At 34.1% G+C, this 18,847-nt stretch overlaps 1 protein-coding gene across 3 annotated transcripts in view; it reads right to left on the bottom strand.

The window, feature by feature from the left end:
* ORC5 (origin recognition complex subunit 5) overlaps positions 1 to 18,847 on the bottom strand; it is a 61,790-nt gene that overhangs the window by 28,454 nt on the left and 14,489 nt on the right. For all 3 annotated transcript variants that reach the window (XM_079303176.1, XM_079303177.1, XM_079303175.1), the window contains exons 8-13: positions 18,771 to 18,819; positions 18,120 to 18,210; positions 15,932 to 15,984; positions 14,388 to 14,500; positions 10,971 to 11,018; positions 7,524 to 7,634 (exon numbers count right to left, since the gene is read on the bottom strand). In XM_079303176.1, coding sequence (XP_079159302.1) covers positions 7,524 to 7,634; positions 10,971 to 11,018; positions 14,388 to 14,500; positions 15,932 to 15,984; positions 18,120 to 18,210; positions 18,771 to 18,819 — 465 coding nt within the window. The remainder of the gene's footprint in view (positions 1 to 7,523; positions 7,635 to 10,970; positions 11,019 to 14,387; positions 14,501 to 15,931; positions 15,985 to 18,119; positions 18,211 to 18,770; positions 18,820 to 18,847) is intronic.

The raw sequence follows: 18,847 nt of genomic DNA, 5'->3' as shown, positions 1-18,847 counted from the left end.
AAGACTTGAAGCTTCAAATACTGTTTACAAATAATGTGCTGAGAGAACAGAAGTTAAAGAAACTGTTGGTTGATACAACACATCCCCTATGTTATATAGCATGCAATCCAAGACATGGGAAAAAGCACACGGAAATATATAACATTATGTTCACAGGGCCACAAGAATACTTTGTGAAAGCTATTAACACATGCATAGAGTATATAAACTCTTCATCATCACACAGCAAATTTACACACCTACCTCAATGAATTTCTATTTAATTATATACTGAAAATTACAAATTTATCATAAATCAATTTTACAAACCCTTAAACATAGCTACTTCCTGGTCAGCAAATTCTTAGGGACATGTCACACAAGTAAAAAATCTAAGATCAAAAAGCAGGGAAGTTTAGAAATTAGTAAACTGTTTTAGATATTTAGAAATTTACTTTATCTTCCTGATAAACTTCATCTCATCTGAAGTCCTCACTCCCCTTTCCCTCTCAATAGTCTTTCCCTTGTCATAATCAAAATTTATTTCATAAATCTAGTTTTCAATAATTCACAACAATTTTTCTTCTTAAATACACTGTTTTTAAGACAGAGTAAGTGCCAAGCTGCAACCTATTATTATAAGCTCTTCACAGAAGTAAGTTTTCTGCTTTAAAATACTGTAAAGAAAGAACTCAAATAGAATAGAATAGAATTTGATAAAGAAAGCCTCCTAAGAAATTGTAAAGCTGTATTATCAATATATTTCCAAAAAAGACCAAATTAGGTCAAACAACACGATATAGGTAAAACACTATTAGTTTTTCTAAAAGATCTTTTCTGCATCAATTTAAATAAGAAAGAATCAGATATATCAGTCTCTTCACAACTTTAATTAGAAAGTACTACATGAAGTAAAAATACTTTTATTTTTATTCACAGCTATGCTCAGAGTTGAAAAAACTAGTCAGCTATTTGGTTAAAAGTAATGTTTTCTCCTTTCTTTTTGCTTAACAGCAGGCTCTCTCAAGCTGCCATAGTCAGTGCTAAAGTGCTAACTATGTCACCATGCTGTGCATCACATTAAGTTCCCATTTCAGCTCATGAATTTCTGCCAGATTAGTCCAGTAACCAATAACAGAAAATGAGAAAATGGGAGTTATTTATTACCTCTTATCACCATCTTCCCAAACCTACAGAAAATCAACAGAATACTGAGATCAATACAATTCAGTACAATGAGATCAATAGACTACTATACTTTCTAACCAATAGGCTATCCAGGAAAATAAAGTGTGTCAGATGCATAATATACCTATAAAAGGATACAGGATGAAAACCAGTTAGGACCAAATACAACAGTAATAATATAACATTGTCTAAAAAATCCTCCACAGCTACAAACTGACAACCACTAAAAGAGATGTTCTAAAAATACAAAAATAACCTTTTAGGAATGGGCAACCATGAAGCCACAGGACCAAAAGGTTGTACTACAAACCCACTTGGAAAATAAACATGCAGGGATATACAGATTATATATGAATGCTGTGTGAGACATGTGACATTATAGAATACTAACAGACATTCTGTGCTGGCAAGATGTGTCTTATGTATCTTCACTGCACACTGAAGGAGGAGGGGAATTTTATTTAGACCAGTAATGGGAATGAGATAAGCCCAGAGTCTACGGTTTTTATTTGCTCATTCCTGTCACTGGGAAGCTCTAAAGATCTTCTGACTGAGCAGATAGAGAGGTATACCATAATTCTAAACAGTTTTCATGAAGGGGGAAAAAAATAAGCTTTTAAGACCCTTTTCCATATAGTTAATTTTTTTTTTTGTAAAACCAAATGCTTCCCCCTGCATGGAATTATAGCAGGATCATTCGAGAGATGACAACTCCTGTGGTCAGAATAGATTAAGCTGTGCAATTTTATGTACCTTCCTCTGAAGCAAGAGGACAGTGAAATGCAGTCATTTTCAGGTTAAATCAATAGGACAGAAGCAGAGGCTGATAACATCCTCTCTTGTAATTTTAGAACTCGAGAAGTGATAAAAATAGGGAAATACATGAGGATATATTTGCTTATATTCCAGAAACCAAATCTGAGAAAATCTACATACACAATCAATTCAAATAGAAATGTAACTTTTAGAAACATCTCCCTTCTGAATGTTCACTACTTAATGATTCCACCTTTCAACAATGTATAAAATTATTCTAACATACCAACATTTCTGTCCACAACTGTTCAAGTCTATCAAATCTTAGTACTTCCTAATGGACATATACAGTAAAGACACTCTCCAAAATCAGATGCATTATACACTTCAATTTTGTCTTAAATTAGTCTCCAAAATCAGATGCATTATACACTTCAATTTTGTCTTGAATTAGTCTGCAATATTTTCTATGAGACAGAAAGGGTTTTTTTAAACATTCAACAAGAAATCTCACTGCAATATAAACTTTGGTCATGAAGGTCTAAATGCTAAGTTCAATTTAGAATAGGATAGAAATACATTCTTCCAAAGTCACTCCCCACACCAACATAGGTAATGTCTACTATGAACTGCTCAATTATTTCAGGTAAAATTTTAGCAATAACTCTATCCACTTAGCCAAAAAAAAAGAACAAGCACAACACTTGTGGAATTTGAGTGTAATAGGAAAACAAACAAAGGTGGTATAACAGAATCAGCAGGAACTTTCATTTTTTCCAGCATTTTGCTTATCTTTAAAAAATTCAAAATTAATCTAATTACTGACATATAACATCTTGTACTGATAGTACAAGAATATGTTCTGTATTCCTTGCATAAGGTAAAATAAAAATGGCTCCACTTATCTTTGTTCTGCTTCATAATATGACCTCTTAGGGAATAGTGGAGAACAACATACCTTTTAAACCAGACCTTTTTCTGTAGAATTTCACCTACCTGCTCACTTTTAAAACGTTCTTCAATAATAGTGTTAAAACCAGATACAAAATGTTCCTATGAGCAGTCCCTGCAACAGCAAGGAAAGCTGGAACACAATACAGCTGATCTAGCAAAAATGAGAAATTCTTATTCTGTCAAAAGTTGTCAAATGTGGAATGAAAAACTTCATATTTTAAACATTAATACAATGTAAGCTTGTACAGGTATTAGGAGTGTTTTACATTTGAAAAAAAAAAAAACTGTTGACAGTATTCATAGAATTGAATCACAGAACTATGGAATCATAGAATCAAATTCCTCTTTTATCAAATTGCTACATCAAGGGAATCTAACATAATGCAGTAACAGTTAGAACTATAACCAGGATGTGGATATTTAGTGTCCAGAAAGGCTGTGACATATATAAGCCAAAATACAAATCAAGTAAGCAGATAACAAAACCAGGCATCTTTCCAATCTTGCAACTGAAGTTTTACCATAGCTATCAATTTACAAATAAAGAAAATTTAAACATCAAATTGTCATCTGAAAAAGAAAGTCTCAAAGTATGCTTCCAACACAACAGAGAGAAATATATCTTTCAGGTAAATTGCCTCATACTGTTCCAGTTTACATAAATAACATTTGATATTTCCTATGCTATTAATGTAAGGCAGATAAGAAAGCAAGAAAAAAGAAAACAAATCTCTCCAAATTCATACATTACAAGAAAGGGCACTTATTTCCTCTCTTAATTACAGAAAACTACATTCCTCTGGCTCCCTCCAGCTGGGGCTATGTTATGTACATCAGTGGTTTATGTGTTTCTCATATCCCATATCAAATCAGCACTTAATACATTAGTCAAAATCTCATATCTGCATTTATTTTAACTTCAGATAAAATTTCTTACCCTTTGGACAACAATTTGCAATGCTATTTAGCTTTCACAACAGATTGAAAAATTAAAGGTTTGTCAACCTTCATTCCAAATTCTTACAAATTTATAACTAAATTAGTTCTATATTTCTTCTGTATTTGTGATACTCTTAAGAAAATTCAAATGCTTTTCTCAGATCCAGCATCAAAGAGATAAGAAACATCTAATAAATGAAATACTGACTGTGTAACATACCTGATGTCCCTCCATATAATCATAAATAGCCTTCCTAGAAATCTCTGATTGCATATGCACTGTAGTCAGAAGTGAATTCTGGCTATACAACTGTCTGAAAATATTTGCCAAATATAATGAGTAACATTAAAACCAAACCTGGGATGACCTAACTTTGGTGCATTAGAGTAAAAATGTAAACAGAACTGAAATTACATTAGTTACCTATTTGGTAATTTTGAGCTATTATATACTCTGAGAAGTTATCCTAGATGTTTTTCCAAACATTCAGAGTTGTATTGCCACGTATAAAATATGCAAGACAAAGGTCTTCATTCCATTTTTGCTTAGATAACATCATAGCTCAAAACTAAAAGTAGATCTAATCAATCCTCTTTATGAAAAGCTATTTCACAAGAAAGCAGAAGCAAGATAAAATATCTAGAAAATGAAAAATGGTCAGGAGAACTGAATTGACTTGAAGAAGCAATTACTGAATGATTTTGGTAGAGTAAAAAACATGGGTTCATTTTGGCTTGCAAACCATAACAACAATATCTACTTGCTCACTGATTCTGATAAGAACAGCCCTTGTCCTCTTCAATGTAAAATGATCTCATTTAAATTAAACTGGTGCTGATAATTCCTACCCAATGCTTTGTGCATAAATTCATTTGTGCCCTATACTAAGGCATATTTTTATGAAGAGCATTATGTTGTATTTCTGTCTATTTTCTGTGGGAAGTCTAAAATGAAATACTACTCTTATATAAACCAGGACTGAATAGACTTTCAGAACCTTTGTAGAATGTACTTTCAGGAGGCCTTACAAAGTTTCTTTGTATCCCTCCATTCTGTTGTAATTGCTCTTGGACACAATGAATATTTCCTATTCTGCACAGTAGGTCCATATGGGAACACAAATAACACTCCTGGTTGTTCCTGCTGTACCAAGTAAAGAAACTCTAAGACTTCTCTGTTATTGTAGGATGCAGACTGCACACCCCAGAGTCACACTGTCTTGAGCAGTGTGTGAAAGTGCATTTGCATCTTTTCACCATTTTCTCCATGTTTTACCTTTTAAAACACTTTGGCCACATGCTCAGCTATATATCCAAAGAGACCATCAAGTGTGCAAGTTCTGTCCCAGCACAGAATGCACTGTCCACTGGTGACTGCAATACCATCTTCAATCTGTTAAATTATTACACAAAAATTGTACCTGAAGAAAAACATTTTAAGAACTCGTCCTCTCAAAAGGCTCCAGAAATCAACAGCTCTCTAATCTTCAACCTCTTGGTTTAAAAAATAAGCAAATAAATTTAAACAAATTCAGTAACCTGTTATACTACTACACAATGTGTTAAAAAGCCAGTATTATGATGAATTAGTAAGAAAACCAGTAAATTTTCTGGAGAAAAATGAACTTCTCAAATGAATACAAGCAATTAATGTATGTACTGAAATCAAGAAGTTATAATTAAAATCTCCAGAACCTTACATTAACTTTGTCTCAAATAATCCTCACTGGATGTGTGAAAAGTCTGATTAAAAAGAACACAAACCCAAGAGAAATTTCAACATTTAATTAAAAAATTGTCATTTGCAGAAGTGGAAATTTGCTTCCCCCACCCCTCTCATGCTACTCTCTTGTACTAATGAGTGAGGAAAACCAAAAATTAATGGGCCAAATTCTGTCTCCTGTAACCTAATTACAGAAGAAGTTACAGCAGAAGTTGTCTAGTTTTGTATTGGTTGCAAAGATCACATTTGTAAAACAAGCATGCTAACTCTTGGTTTGAAAAAACTATGAGACCATTTTAAAGAGTATAATATTAAAAGGCAGAAGATTAAGATTCAATTTTTAAATTGAAAATCTATTTCGCAAAATGGAACATTCTCAATAAAACCTACCATTAAGAGGAAAAATGAAATTTTGTTGCTCATTAGTATAGAAGTTTTACTTTTGAAAAGCTAATAACCAAAATTTTCATGTGAATAGAAATTATACAGAAAAAGAAGAAGTAATAAGAAATATCACAAAATCAGCAAGTGAGAGATCTTAAAGCAGCTGCTAGTCCTTCTTGAATCTTGACTGTGATTGTTGATCAACTTTAAAACTAAGGCATGCTATTTTCTGATAGTACATGGAGAGAATTAATATGCATTTGGTTCATGTGCAGCCTTTGATTTTACAAATTAAAGAGTACATAAAATTAATCATGAATCAATTAAGAAGTCAAATATTTGACATAAACATTTTAAACTTCTGTGCAATTTTATAATTATTTCCATGCTGAACACACCAAAAAATATAAGATTGTGTTATCTAACAGTAAAATGTATCAATACTGCCAAAATAAGCCAGCTAAATATTTACTTTGTTTGAAAAATATATTTACAGAACAACCAATGACAAAAATTGGTGAAATGCAAATTGTTTAAAACTATTCAAGAAAGAAAAGCAATTAAATATTATGCCTCATTTAAACTACTTTCCTAACATATTTTAAACTCTATTGTATTTATTATTTTGACACTTCAATATTTTAAATCAAGATTTAATGTAAAAATTGCTTTATAACTAAAAATATTTTTAAAAAATTTATAAAATTTATTTCTTGTATAAACTCATTTTTTTTCAAGTTGTTTGCCCTAACCTGGCTAAGATTATATACAATTTTTTAATATCTTTATAGCTTAATCTCCAGATCCTCAGAAAATAAAGAATTACAACTATTCTTAGGTAACACTGCCACCTAGTGCAAACTCTAAATTAGAACAAAGCATTTCACTGAACTTGCTCATTCTGTAATTTAGTCTAAAGTGGAACTATACTATGTACAAATTGTGGCTTCAGTACTGCTTAACTGTACATTCAAATAATGACATTTGTTTCTCTTACCTGGAATGCCTGCTAAATATGCAAATTTTGTAAATATACCGTAAAATACTGTTAATATATTACATTCACATCTAGTATACAGCAAAATGCTTTTGATAGCCAAAAGTAAGAGAATACAAAGCTAACATCCTAAAAAACAAACACATACATTCCTAGAACTTTACATGACTGCAGACAATAAATTAAAATATTACTTGGTTAAATTTGATACCTAACAAGGAAAGGTGGAAAATATTTCAGTAAATTAAAGTAAATTACAACTAGAAAGAAGGAAGAAATTGAGAATTTCTAAGGTGGAAATTATATCCAAGAATCAAATTAATAGTAGAAAATCATCTTTACTTATACAGAATTGGTTAATGTACACCAGACAAACCCAGAGCTCTTGAGAAAATATTAGAGTGGCTTAATTCTGCTCACTTCTATAGCTATGCTGCCATCTAGTGAAACAGAATTCTCACTCTTCTCTGCAAGATTTAAATTTAGTCCTGTTGTGGTTGTTTTCACATTACATTTAATTAGAATTCTGATTTACAAAATACATTTAAAACTTGGTGAATTCCAGACACTAGAAAGCAAATAGAAAATTAAGTACACACTCACCTGGGAAAATATATTTGCAGTAGGAGCAACTCTGTTGTCCACAATACTATATAATATTGCTAACAACCTGTCCAGGGGAAATGGCTTTGGCCCAAGTAGGTGATTGCTGGTCTGCAACAGAAACAACACTTTTTAATCTACTTTTTAATCGCCTTGACTACTACATGATGCTATTCTTATCTTTTTGGCCTCTGGGAAGGCACTATGACTCACAGTAGTCTTTCATACAGCATACTTACACATTATGGAAAATACTGAATATATGCTTATTGATCAAGAAAAAGACATATACAGAAAGACCTAACATGACAAGTGTTCAAACTGCACAATAAACAGAAACATTTTTGAGTTGTAACAGAGGCCAAATTTCCTGCCAGTAGACTTACACATTAACTTGTCTTGTCTAATGACCTTGCCCCAGTTTCAGGAATAAAGAGGAAAGGCCATGTTTTATGTCATTCAGAGAACCACAGAATGGCTTGTGCTGCTAGGGAACTTCAAGATTTCTTCCAAAGAAGGACAAAACTGGACAAAGTATTCCAGAGGCAATGCAAAGAGTGCTGAGTATAAGACTCAGAGTGCACATGCCTCTCACAAGTTTAGCTGCCTAAAATAGAGTTCAGATGGCTGAGCCCAAGGTCTGCTTCTTGGCTGGGAGGAGCTGCTGTATGAGCTACCAGCTCAGCTACAGGCAACTGTGTTATCAGAACAGCAGATTTGCTCTCCTTCACATCTACAGAGCTCTTTTGTATCATGCACACCCCACACCTCAGCTGACACCAATGGCCATTTTAGGCATTATGGATTATTGTATGTAGTAACATTGCATTCACTTGAATTCAAAGAAATGCAAAGTCTTGATTGTTCAATGCTAAGTATTTCAAAATAACCAATTCTGCAAAAAGGAGATGTACAGTTTATAAGGCAGAACTGGGCAGCATTCCAATTCAGGCAGCACAGTTAGGACTACAGAGATTTATGGCCCACACATCCAGAAGTTTTTACAAGGGAAATACTTGTTTTATTTTTAGTTTGCATTTAATTCTCTCTACTTGACATCCAGTTGCCTTTTTGCAGTGTACATTGATTTATTCTTACTAGCAGAGCAGCCAAGATTAAAGAGGATTTTTAAGGGAAACTTTGTTTCAAAATGCTTCTGGGAAAGAACACCTCAAATACAACACCAGCACCTCTGTGGCACTAGTCATCAGTAAAACACAACCACTCATTTCTTCTGCAAAACCAAAATTTATTTCCAATACATGTTTTAACTTTGCATATCCAGGAGGTGTTCCCAAAGCTACCTCTTGGCTAACAAAGCAAGCACTGTGAAAAATCATGGAAACACATAGCCAATACTTTAGCATGGCATCTTCAGTCAGAATGCAGATTGGTCTAAGTTATGAACTGTAGGTGATTACCTGCCCTTCTGCTTCCACACATGCCAGTTCAGTAATGCCTATTCTTTAGTGTCAACAAGCAGAATAATTAAAATCAGTGCCCTCCAAGCAGCTAACAAATGCAGTTAGCATGGAATTATCTCTGAAGTTCTGTTTAGTATATACAGTTACTTCAGAAATTTCTTCTCTATTTAGACAGATGACTGTTTGAAACTTTCAAGTTATCTAAAAGAAATCTTCCCTCTAGAAAAAGCAGAAGAATTAACTCTAAGAGAATAACTTCTTGAAAGAATAACAGTGGTTTAGAAATTTCTTCAAATGTAACATGGTTAGGAATTAGAATTTTACAATCTTCTGCAAGGAGATAAGGCAGAATGCTACACAGGACAGTATTTATAAAAATGCAAGGGATTCAACAACAAAAACAAAGATATCTTCCAGAGTCAGAAAACCTAATCAGAATGTTTTATAACCAACAAATCAACTCTGTATGCCCCCTATCACCTTTTCACCAAGGCAAAACATTCATTGTTCAGAAAGACTTTTCCCCAGTTGCCACTGTGTGCTCATGCTTTTTTATCTGCAGTGACAATTTCATATTCCCTCTGTTTAGCTTCTCTATCACCATCACTAAGCTTTTCACCACCCCAACCAACCCAGAACTGCAAGCTGTGTATTCACAATCCAAAATTTCACCAACAACAATGAGAACCCAAAAGTTCTTTACAGAACACAAGCTTAACCCAAATTCAATTATCTGGACAAAAAGAAGAAATTCCTTAACCATGACTGACTGAATTTTTAATCTTTATAACATGTACCTAAAGACTGAAGGATATGTCTTCATTTTTTTGTAATGCAGACAGCACTTTCAAACTTCTCTGGTCACTCTATAAATGAAGCATGTTAGGCTGTAAGCTATAAATTCTGATACAAAACAAATCCTAGACTGAAGCTGAAACAGAAGCAGATATATAAGATAAACTCATTTTCAATAAAAAACACACCAGCACATTTGATCTTCTGACAGAGACAAGTGAAAAAGTTTCATCTGCAGAAACAAATTCACCAGGAAGATCTCTCACTTGTCACTAAACTGGAAAAGCACTGTTCCAGGCCAACAATGCAAAGAAACCAAACAAATTCTGCTTTTATCAACAACAGGGCAACTACTAGAATGGTAACTCAGTTTCTTCCCCTCATTCACAAGATTAATTTTTTTCTAATTAAAAAAAACCCAGAGCCTCTGGACTGACACAGTTAAGAATCACAAAATAGATTTTTAGTCTTGATATATCTGAACTTTTAAGGAAGGATTTATTTCATCCAATGTCAGCTCCCTGCCAAGCAGGTACAGACAGCCAAACCAGTTTCCTCAGTTCCAAGTATAGCCAGTAGAAATCTAATCAATACAATTTGTGGTGCAATTCATCTGCCTGAACATGGAATCTACTTTAATATGAGCCAAATCACACCCTACACTGCAATGATTGCATTGAGTCTGCATGGGCTATAAGCTGGTTTAGATGCAGGCAGCCACTAGAGTTAGGTGAATCTGATCTGTAAATCAGTCTTTAGACAAGCTTTTCTAGGCAAAGCTATATTGACATATACTGTCACACAGCTGAAGCAAATGAGTCTTTAACACTACATCCCTAATTGTTAAATTGTTTATCCTTATATTTCAATTTCCCTTATTACAGAAATCTTTCTATAAAAATTCTTTAAAGAATATAAAATTGTTTTTGAGAGAAATGCTGATACTTGGCGACTCCACATATGATGTCCTTTAACTAGCTCTATAAACATGTTGTGTTGTACATAAAAATATGGTCTTAGGGACAATTTTATGTTACAGTTTCAATGAAATAAAAATGTCTGTATCTCACAGAAACTTGTAGCATACAAAGCAAATGCTCCAAAAGTTATTTCTGCAGTTCTGCTATTTCTACAGTAATCAATGACACAAAATGAAATACAAACCCACAAGTACAGTGGAAAGAAAACACTTGCTGCCAAGCTCAGCTTAGAAGGATAAAATACATACCTTCTCATGCTTCTTCATGAAGTTGGTCTTTCTAATTTTCCCATGATGCTGCAAACAACAGAGAAGAACAAAAGGAATTAAAACAGTCCATAAAGAATATATACACTACAAATAGTAGCATGTAACTCTAGATCAACTTTACTACACTTCCAGTATTTGCCTTTGATATTATACCAGTCATTCTTACTATAAGCCCTAAAACTACACTTGCCTAGCTTCTTGCTTCATCTTGTCCCAAATGCTGCAAAGCCAAAACACAACACGTTAATATTTGTTGGTGACATGCATAAGTTTTTATCTTTTTTTAAATCTAATCGGGAACTGATGAGGTAGTGAAAATTTGTCTGTAATATGACTTCATGCCACCATCCTCCTCACATACTCAATCATCTAATAAAAAAGACAGATGATGACTATCATAATTTTTAAAATGTATCCATGTATAAAATGCACCAGCATTTTCACCTTTTATTGACCCTATTTTAGAATTTGGATGGTACAAAAGTTGGCAGAATGACAACCAGTAATTTAATCAATACCACACAAAGGTAGTTGAAGGTTCTTGAGCTAAATGACAAAAGGAAAAAGGAGGGGAAAGTGAAGGGATAGGGGTGGGTGTTGAAGAAACAAATGTAATTTCAAGCTGCACAAAATTTAAAGTTATCTTAACAAAGGAAGAACTACTAAAAGACAATATTCAAGTGCTTCCAGATCTCAACTAAAATTGTGAGGGCAAGGGCAGAAATATAGTAAACAATGTTACAAATGGATGGGTTAAAAAAGAAGAAAAAAATCCAAGAGACATGAAGGATGAGGTGAAAGTGATAAAATTAGTGAAGAGGTGCCATATTTTTTAAACACAGTTAAGTTCTATTTCTCAAAATGTCACCTGATGAGTTTTTCCTTCTTCCACACCCATAAGAAGTATACCTTATTAATATACCTTATAAGCCTGCTCAAGGAATCAAAGAAAAAATAACTCAAATAATTATTTTTTTCATTTGAATGTTTGAAATCTTGTACTTATTATTTGTGGCCCTCAATATTCAGTCATATCAAAAATATCTTGGCAAACGTGGCTTGACTGACTTCTGAAGAGATAAATGGTAGATGAGGCTTAGGTTCACTTCATATGATTTGTCTGATTTTAAAAATAGCTAATTCAGCTAATACAGATCAAACACAATCAGAGACAGCAAAGTAATCATTTTATCATGCCTCTGAAAAAGTGACTGCAGTGATACCCATGACCTTTCAGAGGGGAAAGTGACCAAGCCTGAGGTTACACAGTAAGCTTTGGATGCATCACAACAAACTGCATTCATGCATTTCACAGGTTACACTGGGATCTTGGTATGGTATATATAGTATCTATTTCTGTTCCAGCACAAAACCCCATGAAATTCAGAGCTAATTTTTAATTAGCTTTTAATGCTGTTTTCTATAAAGACTTCATATATGTATAATCATAATCTCTCTTATTTTAAAGACTTCCTTCCAAACCATTCATATTTTTCTCTCTATCTAATGCAAAACTCTTGAATTTCACATAACCAATAGCAGTGGTGTCAATTATCACTTCCCTGCCCTGCCAGGCTGTTAGCATTCCAGACTGCACCAAACTGTGACTTTACTTCTAGCTGTAGTATAGCCTAGCATCTACAGAGTAGTGCAGATGAGCAGCTCAATGGCCATCTTTTTGCTTGCATCCCTTTATCCTCTTTTAGTCCTTGGTTAAACCACTCCAGAAGGTACTTTTCTGTGATCTATTCTGAACATCATTACAAACCTGATAAAAATTATATTCTATTTCCACTGTTCACGTAACTCATAGGAATACTCAGATTGAAACTTAAAAATGTTGGTTTTGTTGGACTTTGAGAAGCAGCTATTTCTGAAGCTCAATTTTAGACCTAATGAAGGGCCAACTGATACCACATGACACGCAGCAAAAAAGTTCCTGGAAAAAATACCTGACAGCACTGATAGAAATAGCTTCCTGATCCCTGCTTCAAAAACCTTAGAAATTCATGTTTATTGTACAAAAGTTTAATACGGTTCATGTGCAAGAGTGGAAACTCCCCCAGAGATACTACAAAGGAGAAAGAAAAAAACTAAATTGAAAAGGTTGTTCAGTGAACACAAGGAAGATGTGGAACATTTTGGTAACATGCTCTGCAGACTTGACTCTTGCATGCTTTCCTCTTTCTGTGTAGACACATTTCTTCAACAAAAAAATCTCTAACAAAGAAAATGCTCCAGCCAAGTGCAAAGAACAAGGCTTGCCCATAAAGAAAAGCTGTCTACTTACACTCACTACAAGTAACCTTCCACTCAGGGAAAACACTAAATAGAAGGGTGAAACACCAATAGCTTTCAGTAAGATCATACCAGAGTTTAAACTGAAAATGTACTAACATTTCACCACTAGAAACTGCAGTAACTTCTCAAAATGTGTATCTATGATTTTTTTTTAAGTGGGATTAATATTTTTACAATTTGTCTTGCCCTCATTTTCTTTAATTGCTTATATCCATCATCAATACCACATGCTTACACACACATACATATATCAATACATATTGATACAGCTGGTAAAATGCACAGAAAGCCCAACTACCTGATCACTTTTCTGATACCTGCCTTTCTACCTACATTTTGTCAAATAATTCAAAATGAGGCAATGAGGCAGGCTTGAGGAGCTTGAAGATCCTGGATCAGGAATAGAAATACAACAACCAATGGCACCAGAGCACTTGTCTGCAGTATGACCACAACTTAGCTTACAGAAAAAGGAAGAAAAAAACCATCAACATGGACATTGCAAGAACTCACAGAAAGTGATGTTTATCCCAGGAGTTGGTAGTAATGATTAATACATTCATCCTAAAACATGCATTACTACCATTTCAACACAACACACATCAGCTAATGTAACCACATCCGGCAAAAGCAACTGCTTTTATGTTTCTGTTCCAAAAACTTAGAAATTCATAAAAAAAAATATCTAACAGTGCACTAAGTCATTTTACCTCATAAAAGGCCAAGTTGTGGTTTGTGCCTTACTCTGGAAATTAAAGTGGCTTATAACTAAGGACACTGTGGTCACTCAACTTAAATCTTTTCAAAATGAAGCTGTCTCAACTTAGAAAAGCAAAGCACGGTGTTCATGCATAACAGTGCTTATATGTAACAGCTTGATGCATAATTTGACATGAAGAAGTTGGGTTTATTAGACATTTAAATCACTTAGTGATCATTACCAATCACAGAATGTGATCTACAGAAAAGTTGTTCATCAAATCAAATGAAGTGCACACAGAAACAGAGCTCAATACAAATAGTTGAAGAGTTTTAAACCAGAAAATTCAGTATGCAGGAATCCAGTTAACAGCACTTAGAAATTAATTTTGTTACCTTAAGAAAGAATCTCTTATCTGTCCTAACAGGATTGTAGGAGGCAAGGTAAGCAGCAATTAGAAGAAATTTGGAGTAATAAGGAAGTTCCACATGGGTATGTGCAGAAAGTCCTATAAAATAAACAAACAATTTACAAGTTAACCAAAACCCAGCCTGAATATCCACGAATTTCAAATTAGACTTCCCTGCATTCATTTTCTTTTCCTTCTCTCCTGCTCTAGTGCCATCACTAAATGAGTAAGACTTTCTCAGCCCCATTATCACAGATAAAAATTCAGGGAAAGACCAAAGAGCTCTACACAAAGCTAAACAAAGCTAATATTCTGCAACCTTTTCACTCTCAGCAACTGTACTTGAAGCATCAGAGATTCATAAATTTTCCTGGAAAAAGATAAAAATAATTCCAGGCTACTTTCATTTAAGGGAATTTTCCTGACAACAAGGCAGATGAAAGGATATATTTAAATACAATGGCAAATTTTCTCAAGACTCAATCTTCAGACTCCTCCAGACCATCAAAGTGCTTGTCCAGGAAAAAGGCTGGCATGGTGAAGAAAGTAGCAGTGTTGCACTTCCAATAAACAGTTGATCTGTGATCAATGATTTTTAGCCACTGTTCTATTTCCTACAGAAAATGTTTTAAAATTTTTAAATTTCATCCAGTTGGTTTTCTTTCCTTGTAAATGCATATGCCTCATTAACATTAAACACACATATTAAAACCCACATGAATTACAGTCTAGTGAATATTTGCTTCCCCCTTTTTGAGGGGAACTCAAAGTACTTTCAATTTGTATTTTTTACCTTTACAGGCCCCTCCTCTTGTTTTACATGCTTATGCATGAGAATAGGATCATCAAATCACCCTTCATCAGCTGGCTAATTACAGATATCATTAAAGGGTCTTTCTCATGCCCTCTTTGCTTACAGTTTTTTACTTCAACAGTTTCTTTTTCTGTGAAGCACCAGTATCCTTGTGCTTTAATCCACAAGTATCAGCAAATAAAGATCAAATAATTAAACATGTTTAAAACTTATGATTCAGGGTCCAGAGTACAGGGAAAAGAATTTTTTCCTACTACATATACCTACAAAAATGCATTTTAAATTAAGTTTCCCTTCATGGGGTTGTCAGATGCAACTATTTCATTATTATCTAGGAGACAATTTAATAAGAACAGTTTGAATCAAACTCCTTTGGTCAAAAATGTTGAAAATTCACCAATTACAAACCAAACATAGTCTGGTTTATAACACTCTGATGAGTGGATTTCATCTCAAGGAATTATTTGTCATGATAAATAATACAAATACCGATGTATAAGAAATACTGATGTAGTAAAGACTGCTTTTACCTGCAAAGGATATTAGGAAAGGTTACTCTCAGTATATATGATAGGGGAAGAATATTCCTTTGTAGAACACCTTCTCAAAAAAACCACAATTACCTGAATTGTAACTGATTACCTGAATACTAACAAGTAGCTTATCTGAAAAGCACATTTCACATTACAAGCCCCTACACAGTTACTGTTTGATACCTTTCAATTGCCCAGGCTCTCCGCCATCATGCTGCAAACGCTCCCACTGTGAGCTGAAAGACAAATAATGCAAATATATAAAGAAGTAGAATTTGATAGTCTTTTAGAGGAAGCTACCTGCTTGGTATATTTTAATTTTGTGACACTGGCTAAGATACAATTAGTGAAAGAATAATTAAAAATACAAGGTCTTGGTATCTCACACATAGATTTTAATAATCTACAGATTATGTATTTGATTTTAAAAAGCAAGAAATAAAGCTAGATTAAGGAATAAAAGATATAATTGTAAAAGACCTATTTCTTCCCATCCAACCACCATGAGTAAGCAAATATCCAGTGTTCCAAGTTTCAAGAATAATGCAGAATTGCATAAACCAGTAAAAATACTGATACTTTTGACTCTTTTCCATCTGCTTAGTAACTGTTTATGTTTCTGAGAACAACACTATAATTATAATTCATAATGTAACTTTGAGGTCAATGGAAGTCATCAAGATGGATTATCCCAAAGTTTGGTGTTTTCCTAAACAATAGTAAAAAAATTCACTTTAAAACTTCCCTTAATGAATTACATTGCTAGCAATTTCCTATTTTAGATCATTTTGTATGATCCAAACCCATAAGGGGATTACAAAAAGATAAGTTTGTTGAAGGAATTTTTATGGCTTTTTTTTGGAAGTTCCTCATGAACAGAGTTTATCAGCCATAAGCCATAAAACTTATAAAAACAGTGCAATGGGAGCTCAGGTAATACCTAAATTACAATGGATGACAAAACAACTCATCAATGAGTTAAGGTTTTATTCGATGTCTATTTTATAGGCAGAAAAAAAGGTTAATTTTCCTTTCAGTTCAGGTAGCACAAAAGCTGATAGTAAAGTTGTATTGCTATAAATTACATGGTCAAGAAAAAACACAGAGTATTCATAGTTCTATGCCCAGAAAAGGTGATATAGTGATTTTAAGTCCTCAAGCATTTTCTGGTGCACAGAAATAAATCCTAGAACTGTTAGAAAGCTGGAATTATAACAAAAATCGAGTCAAACTCAAACTTATAATCAAAGAAAACTGTAGAGGGAAATTACTTATTTGGAAAAAATCCACAAGCTATTTTGTATCATAATCTTTTATTACAACCTAATTAGAGTAGGCAATTACACAATATAAAAAGTCAGAAGATCCCGGGTAGACTCTGTAATGAAGACCATATTGAATATAAATAAATATTTGAGTCAAACAGAAAAATGCTGCATTGTACAGTGAAGTCTAGCCTGAGCAAAGCAAAATCAATTCTCTTCCTGAAGGAATGATCACATCTCTAAAACATTAGCAAAGACTTCCACTACGCATTTAGGTTGTGACTAGAATATTCTATAGCCTCAATGGCATTCAAAGGAAAGAAATCAGTATGTTTTTACCAAGGTAAAGAAACCAAGCAATACTGAATGATCTCTCTTTACATAGTGTACCAAAAGACTCACTCATCTTAAAGGCAGAGAGAACATTAAACCTAAGCCAGTTATTACCACTGTGAATGAACACCACCATTCTTTTTTCTAGCAGTCTGGCAGCTTACAAAATAAAGAAGGAATCTAAAAGAGCACCAAGAAAAATTGTATTACAGGACACCAGATTTTAATGCTGCCAAAAATGGCAATTCCATGTAAGAAAAAATTTGCTCTTGGAAAAGAGAATAAGGGATCAGAAAGCACAGACAGCAAACAAACCTAGCTCTATCAAACAAGCTAAGAGACACAGATAATCAAAATCTGTGATGTCTCAAGAATTTTGTGGCTTGCACACATCCTTGGTACAGTGACTATCTGCTGAGGTAACAACCACAGCAGTGTGTTTTAAGCTGTGTCTGTATCTTCTGGTGATGGATTCCCACGCTTGGGAGTTTCATACATTACAGAAAATGGATCTAGCATCAGTGAAAAGGAGAACAAAACCTGCTGCCACTGCTTTACTTACTGAATCTATTATATGCTACAAACACCATTTTGTTTAAATCTCCTCCTGAGATATGCTGTTTCTAACAGTGCATGGCAAGAAAGAAAGGCACATTAAAGAAAAGAGATTACATCTGGCAAAAAAGAAACACTAGCAGTGAAACACAGGGAGAGGAAGTTTGTTAAAAACAGCAACCTCAACAAAACAAACAAGCCTATGCCCTCCAAATTACCTGGATATTTCCCGGAGATAAACAGTTTGCATTGCCTTCTTCAAATGAGGTTCAATATTTTTCCAGAGTTTGCGAGTGTCACGTTCATTTGCTGCAGCAAGCCAGAATCAACTCTGTTAAACATTTAACTCACACAACACCAAAACTCATCCCTGACACCCAAACAGTCACAGGCATGACATAGTCTAACACCCTGACTCTGACATGCTGTTTTAGGATGATGCACCATCACTATCCAACCAGCAAACACATGCTGCTACACAAGGCTGCTTCTCCATGTCTGTTCTGAGATAATCTGCACCAGTTTGACAGAACCTCTCCTCTTGGTTTCAATCTTCTCTTAGCTTTGACAAAGAAGTAACTTATCCCATTACTTTATCAAAGTCCTGATGCTTGAGTGAGGAAAAATATTTATAGAAGGCAGAAAAATTTTCAGGGTATTTCCATCTTTGTTTCCTAAACCACCACCACCATGTGCTGCTTCTGCTGCAAGTGCTAATAACTGGGTGCAACTGAAGTAAGCACTGCTGTTGTGACCTGAGCCACCACTCTTCCACCACAGCACAGGGATCAGAGCAAAGTCTTCAACCAAACCCACTGAACAGCACCTGCTCCCTCATACACCCTCTCAAATTAAAAACACAGCCTTACCTTCCCCTCTGACCACTGGTTCACAGTATTTAGCAAAATTGAGCGCTGCCTACAGAAAGCAAACATTAGAACATGTT

Source organism: Erithacus rubecula (assembly GCF_903797595.1).
Source record: "Erithacus rubecula genome assembly, chromosome: 4".
Taxonomy (NCBI): Eukaryota; Metazoa; Chordata; class Aves; order Passeriformes; family Muscicapidae; genus Erithacus; species Erithacus rubecula.
The sequence above is the reverse complement of the archived record's forward strand: the minus strand, read 5'-3'. Positions and strand labels throughout refer to the sequence as shown.